The sequence below is a fragment of the Paramisgurnus dabryanus genome, chromosome 9 (assembly GCF_030506205.2).
Source record: "Paramisgurnus dabryanus chromosome 9, PD_genome_1.1, whole genome shotgun sequence".
Lineage (NCBI taxonomy): Eukaryota > Metazoa > Chordata > Actinopteri > Cypriniformes > Cobitidae > Paramisgurnus > Paramisgurnus dabryanus.
Genome location: NC_133345.1, coordinates 19,745,159 through 19,761,196, shown reverse-complemented (window position 1 = coordinate 19,761,196; position 16,038 = coordinate 19,745,159). Strand labels below are relative to the sequence as shown.

The 16,038-nt window shown below is 36.1% G+C and overlaps 3 protein-coding genes across 3 annotated transcripts in view; 1 reads left to right on the top strand and 2 right to left on the bottom strand.

Annotated features, from left to right (window-relative positions):
• Positions 1-3,659: 3,659 nt before the first annotated feature.
• bckdha (branched chain keto acid dehydrogenase E1 subunit alpha) lies at positions 3,660-9,212 on the bottom strand. The gene is made up of 8 exons (XM_065283034.2): positions 9,051-9,212; positions 7,644-7,820; positions 7,479-7,565; positions 7,264-7,372; positions 6,881-7,042; positions 6,557-6,763; positions 6,338-6,479; positions 3,660-4,903 (listed from the first exon to the last, which is right to left on the bottom strand). The coding sequence occupies exons 1-8, from the start codon at positions 9,162-9,164 to the stop codon at positions 4,561-4,563; spliced, it is 1,341 nt and encodes a 446-aa protein (XP_065139106.1). The 5' UTR covers positions 9,165-9,212; the 3' UTR covers positions 3,660-4,560.
• A 229-nt stretch (positions 9,213-9,441) lies between these two features.
• exosc5 (exosome component 5) lies at positions 9,442-11,794 on the top strand. Its single transcript, XM_065279193.2, has 6 exons — positions 9,442-9,595; positions 9,739-9,852; positions 11,019-11,140; positions 11,230-11,373; positions 11,466-11,555; positions 11,677-11,794. The coding sequence occupies exons 1-6, from the start codon at positions 9,493-9,495 to the stop codon at positions 11,770-11,772; spliced, it is 669 nt and encodes a 222-aa protein (XP_065135265.2). The 5' UTR covers positions 9,442-9,492; the 3' UTR covers positions 11,773-11,794.
• Positions 11,795-12,464: 670 nt separating this feature from the next.
• tmem91 (transmembrane protein 91) overlaps positions 12,465-16,038 on the bottom strand; it is a 31,527-nt gene continuing 27,953 nt past the window's right edge. The window contains exon 4 of the mRNA XM_065283031.2: positions 12,465-14,875. Within this exon, the coding sequence (XP_065139103.1) occupies positions 14,720-14,875 (156 nt within the window). The 3' untranslated portion in view covers positions 12,465-14,719. The remainder of the gene's footprint in view (positions 14,876-16,038) is intronic.

Genomic DNA, 16,038 nt, shown 5'->3' with positions numbered 1-16,038 from the left:
TGTTTATTAAAATTAGAATATGCAGTTTGGTTGTGGCATACTATATAGTAGATATAAATGATATAAGATGGTTATACAGTAAATATACAGTATTGTAACAGCTGAGCATCGCGTGCAGTGCAGTTTTAAAATCAAATTTTAGCGGTTTTGTCATCGTCATTCATCAGCTCATTCAGCTCGCGTTTGAGAAAAACTTCACACGCAAAAATCTACAGACTTTTAAGTTCAAGAGGAGCTTTCACTCCGCAAGGTCATCGTAAGGTAAAACGTTGTATTTTATAATGTTGCGTTGTATTATAATATCTAATTTGCTGTGTTATAAACAAAGCAGTGTGATTTATCTTTGGTCTCGTCGCAAATCACACTTACAGTATTTTAGGGCTTGTGCTTTTGTCTGGTGCTGTTATAGGCAAACAGGATAACCTTTGACGAATTTTTCATGCATGTCAAATTGCTTACATGATGCAACAATATATTATTTAAAGCATTGTTCTTTGTTGTGATATTTGAGGTTGCTGCAGCAGCAATGATAGGGTCAGGAATTAATGACAATACAGCTTATCACATTGAAAATACATTATTTTACATGAAGAAAATGTTTGAGTAGTGGAAATAAAGTTCCTAACAAGTGTTTATTTAGAATAAAGGCATATGTTGGGTAGGAAAGGTATAAGAATGGCTTTAATTTATCTATAAGTAAAATAATAGATTACATGCAGTCTAAACATTAATAAAATATAGCTATATGTACAGCTTTATATTTATATCACCTGCTTGCCTGATTTCATTAACTGTGACTAAATGTGTCAAACTAGTGTAATCATTATAACATTATAAATCATTAATCTAATTGCATCTACTTTTAAAATGTGAACCTGCAAAATGACATATAAATTGCTTTTTATTATAAGACATGCAAAGTAATATTGGATTGAAACATCCATAATTTTAGTGTATGAATCATTTTAGTCGAGAAATGGCTGCCCACCCAAAAATCCTGACTGCCCCCCAGTCCAGCAAGCCTAGTACCGGGCCTGCAGTGAATGCACATGAAGGATTTATAAAGAGCAGCAGGTGTCTGCTGGTATGGGTTCATTATAGCATCCTCCTAATGCTTGTACCTGTGTTTGGGGTATAGGATGATAATATTGTTTCTCACCCATGTAAACAAGCTGTGATATTTATGTCATTCTGACAACCTTCATGTTTGGTACTTTTGTGTTGCATACTGCTGATAAAAGCATTTACTGCAGATCTAACAGTCTGCTTTGTCCTACCACATGCCATCGGTACATTTGATGGCCCAAGAAAACCTTCCCAAAATCTGTTGCATCACAAAACACCAGACAGCTGACAGTTTCTAACAGTCAGGACCAAGCTGTTGTTATGACACACGTAATCAGATCTGCCATTCTGTTCATACTCGCATCATTTATTCTGATCAGACTCATCACAGTACACAATCTCTGGTGTCACTGTCAGTTTTTCACATTCTGGCTTTGTCACATAATAATAGTGCAGATTTTAAACATGTTGTAGTTATGGTTTACATGAAAAAGGTATTTACTCCCACTCTCCACCTGTGTTTCCCTGCCTCGGTCTGAGATAGCTGGGATAGACTCCAGCAACACTTGCAAAATGTGGGCTAAGCGGTTTTGAGAATGGATGGATTTACTCCAGCAAATAAAACGTTTAAAAAGTTCAATGTCTCATTTTGGACTAAAAACGTCTTTAGAAAGAAACTATCCTTTGGCAAATATTATGAAACTAACAAAGAAATGTGCTGCATCTGTTGGTGGTAAATGGCCTTCATAAAAACAGATTTTTCTTTTGGCAGTTTACAGTGAACTGATTTAACAACTGAGCACATCGCACTTCAACACCACAACAGGGAAATATTACGACAGGCATTTCTTTTATGAATGACTGTTGACTTGATGATAGCCTATCAAAGCACACTGCCAAGATTCCTATTGATTTTAAACTACATGTATTATGTGGTCACACTATAAGATGCCTAATTCACATCTTGCCAAATAAGGTTAATGTTTACAAGCAAAACAGGAAGTAAAAGTGGCATGACTTTATATTAAATCCTAAACTGTTCTGTGAAGAAACTTATGTGACGCAAAATGCTGCTTGAATGAAAGATTATGGCCAAACTGTCTAAACCAAGACTCTGCATGTGTGAATGAGTGCTATGTTCAAACAGGACCAATGATTGATAGGGATTGTTGCACCCCCTACAGGACAGGACGAGTAGACTTAAAGGTCCCGTTCTTTCTGTGTTTTTGAAGCTTTGATTGTGTTTACAGTGCGCAATATTACATGTGATCATGTTTCACGTGTAAAAAAACGCTGTATTTTTCACACAATTTACTTATTTCTATAGCGCTGTTTTCACTGTCCTAAAAACGGGCTGATGTCTTTCTTCTTCTATGAAGTCCCTCCTTCAGAAAAACTTATCCTGGTTGCATGTTTAGTGTTTTGTAATTCGATAGCAGCTTAGCTTGCCGCTAGCTTAGCTGGCGACTGACGTATTCCTGTGGGCGGAGTTTAGTAAAAAATTGTTCTACTGACGTCATCAAAGTAGGAAATTTGCTGTAGTCCAAACCGACCATTCGCTGTAGGCTTTGAAAGGCAAATTCTGTTAAAGAAAATATTCACCTGGCAGTGAACTTTGAGCTTTAACATTTTACAGGTATTATTATAGCAACATTACACACTAACTATAAAAAATGGGATCAGAAAGAAGTAGTTTACCTAAAAATGAAAATTCTGTCATTACTTTCATGTTTCATTTTTTTTTTATTTGCTTAACACAAAGAAAGATATCTGTAATCAAGCAGGAAGTAGGGGCACCATTGCCTTTCAGTAGGGAAAACATACTATGGAAGTCAATGGTGCACCAAAACTTTTGGGTTAAAGCGGAAAACATCCTCCTTTGTGTTCAGCATAACAGATACATTTAAACAGGTTTAAAACAACCAGTCCCTCCAGAAAAACGTGATTATGCATAATCAGCCAAAGTTTGCATATTTATGCGGGGTCCGCATTTTTTAAATACACCGTACTTTTGACGAATAAATTGAAGATTTCTGCTTGCAAAATATGCGGGGCTTGCATGATTTTATAATCCCCACAATTTTTTAGCAAAAAGTCATATATATCTTAGCAGAAAGTTGAAAAATTTTGCATTTACTTCACACATGCGCAGCCACGTCCCCTGTTGTCATGAGAGTGTTAGGAAGTTATGTAATTACGTGACGTGAACATCAACGAAAAGCTGCAAAAAAATTTGCAAGTTCCAGCAATTTTGGCAAGAAAATTGCATACATTTTCCGCATATTCCATCGCCCTTTTTGAGAAAGCGCAAGATCAATGATTTTTGCCCGCAACAATCACAAAAAAATCCGCGTTTTTCTTGAAGAACTGAACAACATGACATGAGGGTGTGTTAAAGACAGAATTTTCATTTTTGGTGAACTTTAAGTTTTTATTTAATTTTGTAATGTCTTAAAAATATTACAATAAACTAAATTACAGAATAAAGTAGTCAGAATCACCATTAAGGACAATCAAAAACACATTTTCATAAGTGAAATGCTTTCCATACTTTCCAGTATACTCGTACACCTCACAATACACTGAACACTAAAAACTGTATAACATTTATTTGCCAACAGTTACAAATACAACCCCTCTGTGTAGCCATTAAAACAAGTCCCATACCCATATATCATTTTATTAGCTTAGCCTCTGTACAGTAAGCACTTCTGAAATAAGTAATTGTATTTTATAACCATTTTTATTGTTTAAAATACAACTTACAAACCCCTAAAGAAAGAATCTCAAACACAGTAATCATAATGTCATGTAACAGCTGAGTTAAGTCTCACACATTAACAGTTTGTGCATTATTACCAACCAAGAATTACAGTTTTATCATCTATGGGAAGAAAATCACTACAAGACGACACAAAACATTTTTAACCCTGGTCATTACAGCATTATGATGATGACCGTAGTATTAGACTGGAGTGGAAAGTCTAAGGGTAAGACATGCAGAAATACATATTTCAGAAGCATGTTTTTCAATCAAATGACCGTTCAAAGATTAATCATTTCTGTGGAAAGCTGATGATCATATACAACATTTTAAGGCCCAAGTTTTTAAAGATACTAAGAACGTCATACATTGTACTTCAGAAAATTTAATTAATGTTATCATGAAATTGTGCCAACCGCATTAATAACACTGTCAATGTCAACACAGTGATACTGTATGATAGGACTGTTAGATCTACCGTGGAAAGGTTTACTAGGCCTATGTATAAGATCTACTGATTTTCACACCACACTGCATTTCAAGGCACAAAATGAAAGTAAAGTGGCCTGTACTGTAGTTGCATACATGGACAAATATACCCATTTGTGTCTGTGCTTTCTAATACAACCAAAATGGAACAAAAAACACAACTAACACAAAGACATGTGCAAGACATTTCCAAGTTGTGTCCACTGCCCAGGTGTTTTCTTCCTTCTTTGAAAAACCGGGGATTATTTCTCATAGAGATCAAGTGGGTAATGCTCTTTATACTGCTGCACATGTCGCCACATGGATTCCATCTGGCTGTTTATCTGAGGGGTCATCTCATGGTAGACGTCAGTGAAAAGCAGGTTGGGGTTGGGTTTTAGCCGTTTCTCGGCTTTCTCGAAGGCCTCCATGACTAATTTGCGGGATTGCTTTCTCCACGCCCGCTCCTCATCCTCTCCCCACCAGCCTCGGGCGGTCATGTAGTGCCGCAGGCGAGAGATGGGATGGTCCTGCTTATCCCAGTAGTTCACCTCATCAACCGAACGGTAGGCAGAACTGTCATCGCTGGTGCTGTGATGACCGATCCTGCAGGGCGAACAGGAAATTAAATCTCATCTGTGCTCATTTCTCAATGCATGTACGGTAATAATACGCCCGTTTCACACAGCTTGCGTAAGTGGCGATGCTGTGTAATAGCATGCAATGCGAGCATGAAACTTTTGCACGGAAAGCATTGCCAGTGATTCTATAAAGAAAATAAGTAACCTGGAGTGGGCCATTAAGAATGATTACACAACTTAATTGTCACAAAATCTAATAAAGACCCCATTCACATACAGAATTCAATTAATTTAAACAGAACCCAAACCCCAAAAGATTGGCAATAAAGTGCTAAAATCAACAGGATTTAGTCAGCATTACTGCGAAGAAAGTCCTGTTTGAGTGTTAACCGGGCATTAAACCCAAGAGATGCATCATTGTTTGGGTTCTATCATCAAGTCCAAACAATGGGTGAGTTGCTCCAGTATTTTATGTTCCTTCATTAAAGTCTATAGATTGCAGTCATAAATAGGTTTACAGTGAATTTTCGACATGGTTTTCGCTGAGCAGACGTTTTCAAAAGTCTCAAAAGCAAATAAACTCTCTTATATAAAGTCTTCAGAGTCCAAGTCAAGTCTCAAATCAATTATGGCATAACTTTATTATTTGCAACTTTCAAATTGCATACTGCACTTCACTGTCCTCATTTAACTTGTGCGCCTGTATAGCTTAGTGCAAAATTTAATAGATTCGAACCCTGGGAACACACATATTGATAAAAAATGTATACCTTGTAATGCACTGTAAGTCACTTTGGATGAAAACGGATGCAAATGCATACATGTTGTGTAAATGTGGTCATTATGACATTCACATTCTCTCACATTACTTGCAGTTACTCTTCAGTTGCAATATTTACTTTTAAATTATATTTTAGTTTTTATATTTTAGTTTTATGTTATACTTTTTTAGCTTTAAATTATACTTTATATTTTATTAATAATAATAATAATAATAATAATAATAATAAATATATATATATATATATATATATATATATATATATATATATATATATATATATATATATATATATATATATATATATATATATATATATAATTAATATTTTATATTATATTATAATTACATTTTAGCAAATACAACTTTGAATCCTTGAATATATATATTTTTTCCTTTAAACTATATAACTAGATTTAATAGAAAAAGATTCTGTTTTAGATTACAAGAAAATAATAAACATTTTCATTGTAATACACTGACAGAGAGCAAATTCACATCGACTGCACCATTTGGGACAATTGTAGTTCCAAGTGTTATTTTCGTTGGCTTACAAATAAAGTGTAAATGCTGCCTCCTGTCACTATGGGTGTCAAATAAAAATGTGCCACTAACACATGTTGTGTGAAACAGGTCATTGTGGATTCAGCTCATTTTCATTGTGTGGTTCAAGTGTACCTGTATGTCATGGCTTCAATAAGGAAGGGCTGATTTTCGGCCACTGCTCGACGCCGTGCCTCCTTTGTGGCATTGTACACAGCAAAAACATCATTTCCATCTACACGGATCGACATGAGTCCATATCCTGGACCTCGAGCGGCTAAAGACAAAATATAAAAATATATAGCAAATGGAATGAAAAAGCAACAAGAATCTCTAACAAACAGTTTTACTTACCAATGCCATCCCCTCTGTACTGCTCATTGGTCGGCGTGGAGATGGCGTAACCGTTATTGCGGCAGAAGAATATAAGCGGACACTCAAGAGTGGCAGAGAAATTAAATCCAGCATGGGCATCTCCCTCACTGGCTGCACCCTCTCCGAAATAACAGATCACAATTCGGTTTGAGTTCTCCCTTTTGAGAGCATACGCTGCCCCGGCAGCTACATGAGCAATAACAGATTAAAAGACATGTTAGATCACGGTCATCACAAGCTTTCCAATCATCAAAAACAAGCATGTATATAAATAGCTGCAAAGCAGATGTATTTATATCTCACCTTGTGGTAGCTGTGTGGCAAGCGGTGAGGAGATGGTGACAAAATTAAGGTCTTTGCTACCGTAGTGAACCGGCATCTGTCGGCCCTTTGCCAAGTCATCAGCATTAGCATAGCACTGCGCCATGAACAGGTCAAGCGGAAAGCCCCTGTACATCAATACACCTAAACACAAAGAAAAACAATGGGGATAATGAGAACACTCGTGGTTTTAGTACTGCTTAATTCAATTTAGAAAAAGTTACATAATCTCTGCATAATCTAATTTTTCACACCCTTCTCTGTAATTCATTTAGACAGCTCATTAATTGCAATAGTTGGAAAAGTCATTAAGGCAGCTGCTCTGTTTTTTTTTTACTGTAACTCCAGCTTGTAAACATTCTCACCCGCTTCCCGATATTGGCCAAAAACCAAGTCCTTCGGGTCAAGAGCCGCAGCGCTGCCGATATGCGTGCCCTCCTCGCCGTAATTGGTCATGTAGAACGAGATACGGCCCTAGAACACAAATATCACCAAATTTAAAGAACAAAAGAGTACATCCGAATTTTTTTCGATTTAATGAAACCTCATTCTGAAATCCATCGACATCTGTATCTCTCACCTGCCTCTGGGACTCGTAAAGAATACGATCCATTGTGTTAAGTAGTGTCATCTTTTCGTAGAAATTTAAAACCGTCTCTTTCGGCAGCTGAAAGACATTTAACAGTTAGAATCAAAGCATGATCAAATACATCAAATGTTTGTGTCACATTCATGCACTCCACACCTGAGGATCCTCTGAAGGGTTAATGATCTGGCCCTGTCTATCCATTACCCTATAGACAGGGATTCCTGAGATCACATTGGGCTGAATAAACTCAAGGTGATCAATAAACTCGGCTGAGGCTCCGGGAAACTGAGGCTTCTCCACGGATGAATCAAACGGCTGCTGGCGAAGAGCTGCCTGTAGAGAAGAGCCAAAGGATCAAAGATTAAACGATGAGACACAGATCTAATGACTGCATGCATTGCACATAAACTATGGCAATCTGATAGAGTAAGATGATAGTGAATGGCTACAGCTTAACGATTCACTGACTGTTTTAAAAGCCAATTTCTCACATTAGACAGTGTTTTACTTTACTACAACATCCATCTTTCTTTTACCCCGGTAAATAACCATAAAGAAAGCCATTCAAATATGCTAATTTCTTTTAATAAAGTTTAACAACAACACTGTTGAAACTAATGGGTTGGGTTTAGGAAGGACTACTTTATGCTACTGTTACTGTATGTTTTTGAAACTTATTGCAAGTACCTATGGGATAAAAAAGGCTTTTTAATGGAAAAGAGTTCCATGGTACTCCAGTGTTTTGTTGATGCAAAGTTATGGCAGATAGGGGTAGTTCAAGAAACCCGTTTAAAAGCAGTCATTATTGTTATTACACATAACAATGTGACATTATTTATCTTTATTACACACATGAATCAACATATTAAAGTATGAAGTATCTGTACATGAATAAAATAATCAATATCAATGTTCATGTGATGTGTACTGTTGTCATTATTGCAGCAAGTTGGTTTAGGATCAATGAGATGAATATGAGCAACTCTTTTAAAGTTAATACTTCATACTTTTAATCACAAATAATTATTAAGGCTGTCAGAACAAGTCTTTATATATTAAAATGGCATATGGGTTGCTGGGATTTGTATTTTGTTTTCCTCCCCACACCCCCTTGAATCAGCCAATCAGCTCTCAGGGTATCTACTAAGTTACAGCATTGTGAAGGTTGAACAGTCCATTATTTACAATAACAACACAGCAGAAACAATCTAGCTAAGTTAATAAGATACTAGATTGAAACAGTTAACTAGTTAATTGATAAATCTAACGCAAGTATTACATGTTAAACCATGAATTGTTTGCAGTATGCACTTCAATGTGTCAGTTAACCATTTACGGATTACATTACGTATTAAGATTACTTTCATTATTTTAGAGCAATATTCCACTGCGATATTACCTAGGTAGTATTGCTTATTAAATAAATAGATTTATTAAAAAGTTACACGTAGTGTTTTGGAGCTCTCGCAGATATTTAGACATCATGCGTCTGCTAGGCAACCCTTGCTAGCCAGAAAAACCGGTAAAATGACTTAATGCCACTGTGATCAGTTTAAAACTCACATTGACCCGGAAAGACCTTTGCTGGAGGAACGATGTTGTCTTTAAAGCAGCATTTTGACGAATTGCACGAAGCCCAATACCGTAAAATTTCTTTACACACCTAGCAGCCGCCATTTTTCTATGTATCTCCTCCTGACTTTCTCGCCTCTGTTCTGTTGACACTCTGTGTAAGTCATTTACATCGCGCCACCTGCTGGACAATAGGTGTGTTCGACTTCATGCGGCGCGATTGCAGTAAACTTGCAGTAAAGTGACATAAAAATAATATTTACTTTATCAATTAAATTTTCCTAAAAATAACTGTTCGAGTAATACTAAAACTACTAAAACTATTCCCGTTTTTTTTTATCCACTAGAGTGCGCCAGTGTTTACTACAACAATGTGTGCAACGTCATCATGTTGCGCACCACACAATGACGCGTCGCGAGTGCGACAATTAGCATGCCCATCATGGAGTTAGATCAAAGTTGTCCAGTTTTAAGAGAGTATGGTAGTGAACAGAGTTTATTGTCTAGACCTGACGGGTCATCCACTTTTGTCCAAGGTATGTTCTTCTGTTCTGCACACGTTTGACTGTTTATTCGAAAATGGCTATAATGGATGCATGCGAAGCTAAAGCATGTTGATCAATTTGATTGATGGATTCGAATCTGTATAATTGTATGGGTTTTGTAAATGTACTTACAGGCGATAGTAGTATTCTGGCTGGAGTTTATGGACCAGCTGAGGTTAAAGTGAGCAAGGAAATCTATGACCGAGCTACTGTGGAGGTTCTTATCCAGCCCAAAATAGGGCTTCCAAGTATGTATATCATCAATGCATTTGCAGCTTAATATTATAGATTAATTAAAATTGTTTAATTAAATTAATTAAAATTTCATCATTGAAAGTTTCTTGTTATTTTTTCCCAAGTGATGGTGGTGTTATAACAGCTATGAAACCTTTAAAATGTACAACTTTAAAGGAAAACACCACCGTTTTTCAATTTTTTACTATGTTCTTACCTCAACTTAGACGAAATAATACATACCTATCTTTATTCAATGCGTGCACTCAATCTTTGTACAGCGCGTCATGAATGTGTTAGCATATAGCCTAGCCCCATTCATTCCTTAGGATCCAAACAGGGATGAATTTAGAAGCCACCAAACACTTCCATGTTTTCCCTATTTAAAGACTGTTACATGAGTAGTTACACGAGTAAGAATGGTGGCACAAAACAAAATGTGGCGATAAGTGCTCCTCTGCCGTACAATATAGTTCTTAGTTTTTTATCTTCAAAAAAATCAACACATTTTATTTTGTATGCCCATACTTACTTGTGTAACTACTCATGTAACAGTCTTTAAATAGGGAAAACATGGAAGTGTTGGTGACTTCTAAATTCATCCCTTTGGATCCTAAGGAATGAATGGGGCTATGCTAAATGCTAGCACATTCACAACGCCCTGTACAAAGATTAAGTGCATGCATTGAATAAAGATAGGTATGTATTAACTGGTCTAAGCTGAAGTACGAACATGGTAAAATATAAAAAAATAGTAGTGTTTTCCTTTTAAATAAAGTGTACATTTCAGCAGTCCAGGGTTGTACAGCCTTTTTGGACATGCATACTATTTAAGAAATTAATGATAATGTTAGGTGTTAAGAATTATATTTAATTAATTACAATTATATTTAAATAATTCATTCTATTTCCACCCTATTTGTCATTTAGTACCCAGATGTTTCATCCTACATACATATATCTGTATTCTCCAGCTGTCACCATTAGATGGCAGGCTGGTACAGAGGATTTTTTCAGTGTTCTTATAGTAGAGCATTGTGTTAACAGCTCAAAGGTCATGGGGTTGATCTTAAGGGAACAAACATACAGATAAAAACAATTATGAATTTGAATTTACTATAAGATGCTTTGGATTAAAGCATAAATGTAATGTAAAATTTTCCGACTTGTTTTCCATCAGGTGTTCGAGAACGTGCAAGAGAACAGTGTGTTCGAGAGGCATGCGAGGCAGCTCTTCTGTTGACTCTTCATCCCCGTTCTTCTCTCACTCTGATCCTGCAGGTTATCTGTGATGATGGTTCTGTATCCTTAACATTGCTACTCCAATTTCTTTGCGCTCACAACTGTGTCCTTGAGTTGCCTGGTAGTATGTGTCCTTATCCAACACTCAGCTGTTATCATGCTGTCTGAATGCTGCCTGTATGGCTCTCATGGATGCCGGGCTGCCCATGAGCTACCTTTTTTGTGGTGTGACGTGTGCCATTACCAAAGAGGAGGGTCAGATAATCACTGATCCAACGGCTCGACAGGAGAAGGTAGACTACGATTCCTGTTCCCACACAAACTTACAATTTTTGATGCCTGTCTTTAATCTGTGTTTTTTGTATGTGTGTGTGTACATTTTCAGGAAAGTCGAGCATTGTTAACATTTGCAATTGATAGCGTGGAACGCAATGTTTTGATGTCATCAACAACAGGCTCTTTCTCAGTCAAAGAGGTAAGGTTAATGTGACATGTATCTAACTCTACAGGATTCATTATTATGTATGTAGCAATGAAACATAGTTGCTGATGGTTGCTACATAGATGTGCATTGAACGTGTTTTCTTTCTACACAGCTGCAGCAGTGCATAGCCATCAGTCAAAAGGCATCTGAACAAATTTTCCAGTTTTATAGAGACTCTGTTAAACGGCGATACTCAAAGATAAAATAAAACAAGCTTATTAGATTTTCTATTTTGAGTGTGTGTTGTGTTTTTTTCCTAGCTAGCTACCATAATATTTGAAATATTATGGATCAAATTATTTTATTATTACTTGCATAATAAATGTGTTATGATCCTGCCTGCGTGGTTTCACCCACAAAGTTTTATTTTTTATTTGAATTCCTTGACTTCATGTTCGCTACTTTATACTGTATTAATTTGATTAAATTTGAGTTTAAAGCCATTACAATCGTTTTTTAAGGCATACTGAAAGCAATATTAAAGAGATTTAATACTGTATATTGCTTTCGAGTTGTTGTGGTTTCTGGCATTAAATTATGGCTTAATGTCAGGAGGGAGTCGTGATGTCAAATAAAGATAATAATGCTCTTTGTTGTGCAACAAAAAGCACATGCTTGAAGGCGAAATGGAAATTTTAAACCATTGGCGTGGGAACTGTTACTATCAAAATGGAAATGAAATGATGAGGGTTTGTTATTATTAGATTGCGTAAGCTGGGTCTTTGAGAGAATCACATAGTGCGTTAACATGTATTACCATTAATTGCTGTTCACCAGAGTTGTGCTTGATCTTTTATTTCTTCCCTCTAGAGATGAGCCGTATAATGAGTATTATTAAAGCACGTTGGCTTTTAAAAACACAACAATGCAGCTGCAACTGTTCAAAAAGGCAAAACAAAATTAAACCTTTAATCAAGTGCATTTATTAGTTCATAACAGGATTCTGTGAAATTTACATACACATTTACACAAGATTAATGAAGAGGAGGAATAAATTAATGCCTGGTCCCTATTACTGTACTAAGAATAAACTGCAGCACTTTGACCTGTACACTGGAGAGCGTGGCTGTTTGTGTAGGTTTCCATTCAATTTCCTGATATCACAGAGGCAATGGGAATTAAACAGAGAGGGTTGGGCTGTTCATCCCCTCTCCAGCACGATGAGGGAATGCACCATTATATGACCCAAATTTAAACCACAATGATCTTAGAGGGCACCTGCATGGGCAGTTTAGAGTGAATGTTGTTTTTATGTAGCCTAGTTTTTTTGTTTTTTGGAAGGGGCACATCTCAATCTTTAAATAAAATATTGCTGCTGTTGCAAATAAAACTGATATGTTGGACATACTCTACTCTAGTTTGGGGAATCATTATGTTTAAACTGGTTACATAGATCTATTGTATGGATATTCACTAATCAAACTAAATAAACAAATATCTGCATTTTGATTTGACAATGATATTCTGATTATATATGAAATGACACTGATAAATATAATATTAGGTTGAAATAGGGGGCAATCATTGTGCATTTAATTATTAGTTATGATATGTGATTTATTGTGTTTCACACTTCATTCAACTATTTAAGTAAGATTGTTGTAAAAAAAAAGAAACTAATGCTTATCAATGAAAACTTTAATCTTCCAACAGGGTTACACTATAAAAATGTTGGATATTTTTGGTTGGGTCAAATATGGACATTACCAAATGTTGAATTGTCAATATGTATTATTAGAGTGCTACAACAAAGTCCCCACGCAGGGTTTTCTGGTGTGAAATAATTGACTATGTCTGTTTAAATTTATGTTAACACAAACAAATGTGGGTTTTGAGCTATATATCACAGAATTCCTGTTAAACTGTATTTCATAACCTCTAATGAATGTCCTCAATGTCTGCCTAGTTTACAGGATCTTTCACATCAGGCTGAATGACATCTGCAAAACATAATATGCTTAGCTTAGTATAATATGCTTATAATGGTTCATAGTGAAAGCGTGTGTTTGGCCCCTATATCACATATGAATTGTTTTGAAAATATAACCATAATCCCTTTATTTTGGCCTGTGCATTTTTTTGCATTTGTGTTTAAAGAATTCTGTGATTCTTATGTACACAGAGGGTCCAAGACCAACTAAGTGCCTTAAATTATTCTTACTGAACATGAATTTTGAAACAAGTTTTATTTTGTATATTTTGAAAAACAGGTCATTCCTAGTTTCTTGGTTAAACTGTATATAAACGTATAAAAACATGACTTTGTTCCTAAAATTTTTTATATATAGTTTGCTTAATGTGGGTTTTGTATGTTCTTTTAGGAATTCTAAATTAGGAATCATGATGTTTGGGATTTTTACAGATTGTATACCAGATTTAAATCTATTGCATTTCTTATTTGCCAGAATCAAATTATCATTCATGTCTATTCCATGTAGTCGGTTGTATTTATGAATTATCAATTTAAAGCATTTATATTTGAAAGTTTTTAATTAAATATACAATTTAATCAATACATGTCATTTAAATGTTTATTGTTTTACTCAAATTAGGCAAATGTTACTATTGGACCCTGCATAGCTTTAAGCATGCCATTGATATTTTTAGTATCAAATGAATTCTGAAGTACTGTGGTATCTTTAATTTGGTGAGTACTTCAGTGGTCAGCTTTAAAGCTGCGGAAGAAACTGACCCAGTTTATTCAAAGTCACAGTCTCGGTGGGCTTGTCCTAGTGTTTTGCAGCCAAGTGTGTTGTGATGTCCAGATATTGCTGTCCTTGTTGAGCTCAGTCGCTATTCCGTGCCAGTTTGCTGATCTTTCTTTCTTGTGCATGTTTACAGTGATTTAATATTGTTTTAGGTTTTTACCCAAACCAAAGCTTTCAGCAATAACACAGAACACGCTGTTATGTGCTGCATCTCCACTTTGTTCTATTTCTGTACTTTTGTGTGCTAAATACGGTTCAGACTTTTACTGTATGGCTGACATGACCTTGAACCATGCACTGAATGTAAATGAGGTGCGGTCTCTGCTGAATGGCTGTATTTACTACAGGTACTGCGTGTGAGTTGGTTTGGAGCAGCGGTTTGTGTGACTAGGAACCAGGGAGGTGTGTTGCTGAAAAAGATGAGAGGGAATAGTTGTGCATTAGTCTTTAAGGTGGTTTCCCAGACAAATAGGAGATGAGGGCAGCGATAGCGCAGATGTAAGTGATGATGCCGAAAACGATTGAAAGGATAGAAAGCCACAGGGCCTGGCGAGAAGCGGCGCTGGCACCCTGGAAATCTCCCTGTGCCGATGCTTTGTTTGTCTGGAGTGGAGAGAAGAAAATGTAAACAGTAACATTAATCACTGTATGGATGATGGACATCCCTGCCCTCTGTAGCTCATGCTGGTTTTTATCCTTTTGTCTTATGAACCCCAGCACCCCATCAATAAAGCCCCTTCATCCACACCATACTCATATTGCATGTCATGTATCATTGTCATTATTCAGGTGACTTCTAAACAAAAAAGTATAGCATACTTTTTTGGATGAGGATGTTTACGGTTTATGTACAACTATAGCTTTTTTTGTGAATAGGCAAATGTTTGTGTATTTTTCAGCTCTTGTTCATTCTTTTCTCTATTCCTCCTTCGTCTTTGATCTCTTCATTTCATACACCTTATGATCTATTGGAAATCAATCATTTGCAGCCCCTCATTATGACAGTAATGAAAGCCTGAATGAAATCTATTGATCAGAGCTTTTTCAGACATCAATGTTGGCTGGCTACATTCCTCTGGCCCTCTGCCTTGGGCCCTCAGCCTTGACTTTTATTTGCAATTTATAGAAAGTGTACATCTGGACTTTAACAGAATATTAAAAGTTGTTTTGAGTTGGTAACCAATCCCATGTTGGTCCTTTTACTATATGTGGTTTATATTTAAAGGTGCAGTGTGTAGATTTTACTGGCATCTAGTGATGAGATTGAGAACTAAAGGCTTAGTCCACATCTTACCCCTCCCTTTTGAAATGCCTAAGCTATGGTAGCCGCCACAAGACAAATATAGTGACGAAATGGGCTCTGTAGAGCTGTTTAGTTCTACTGTAAAAACATGACTGTGCAAAATGGCGACTTCCATGTAAGTGGCCCACGGTGTACGTAGATAGAAACGGCTCATTCTAAGGTAATGAAAACATAACACTTAATTATGTAAGGTCTTTATACAGCCCTGAAAATATAGTTATGTATATAATATTGTATTTCTGTCAAAAGACGCTCTGAAAATTTACACACTGCACCTTTAATAACAATATTATATAACAAAATTAAAATAGAATAAAAATATAGCTAATCATACACATAATTGAAATCTCAAATAATGGATATACATACACTCACCTAAAGGATTATTAGGAACCCCATACTAATACAGTGTTTGACCCCCTTTCACCTTCAGAACTGCCGTAATTCTATGTGGCATTGATTC

Excerpts from the sequence above, each read along its gene's own strand:
- bckdha (XM_065283034.2), bottom strand. The coding sequence starts at position 9,164 with ATGGCGGCTGCTAGGTGTGTAAAGAAATTTTACGGTATTGGGCTTCGT. Across the intron at positions 7,373-7,478 it reads TTTACGAGTCCCAGAGGCAG|GGCCGTATCTCGTTCTACAT; the intron begins GTGAGAGATACA and ends TTTGTGTTCTAG. Across the intron at positions 6,480-6,556 it reads GTACAGAGGGGATGGCATTG|CCGCTCGAGGTCCAGGATAT; the intron begins GTAAGTAAAACT and ends TTTTGTCTTTAG.
- exosc5 (XM_065279193.2), top strand. The coding sequence starts at position 9,493 with ATGCCCATCATGGAGTTAGATCAAAGTTGTCCAGTTTTAAGAGAGTAT. Across the intron at positions 11,374-11,465 it reads CAACGGCTCGACAGGAGAAG|GAAAGTCGAGCATTGTTAAC; the intron begins GTAGACTACGAT and ends GTACATTTTCAG. Across the intron at positions 11,556-11,676 it reads GCTCTTTCTCAGTCAAAGAG|CTGCAGCAGTGCATAGCCAT; the intron begins GTAAGGTTAATG and ends CTTTCTACACAG.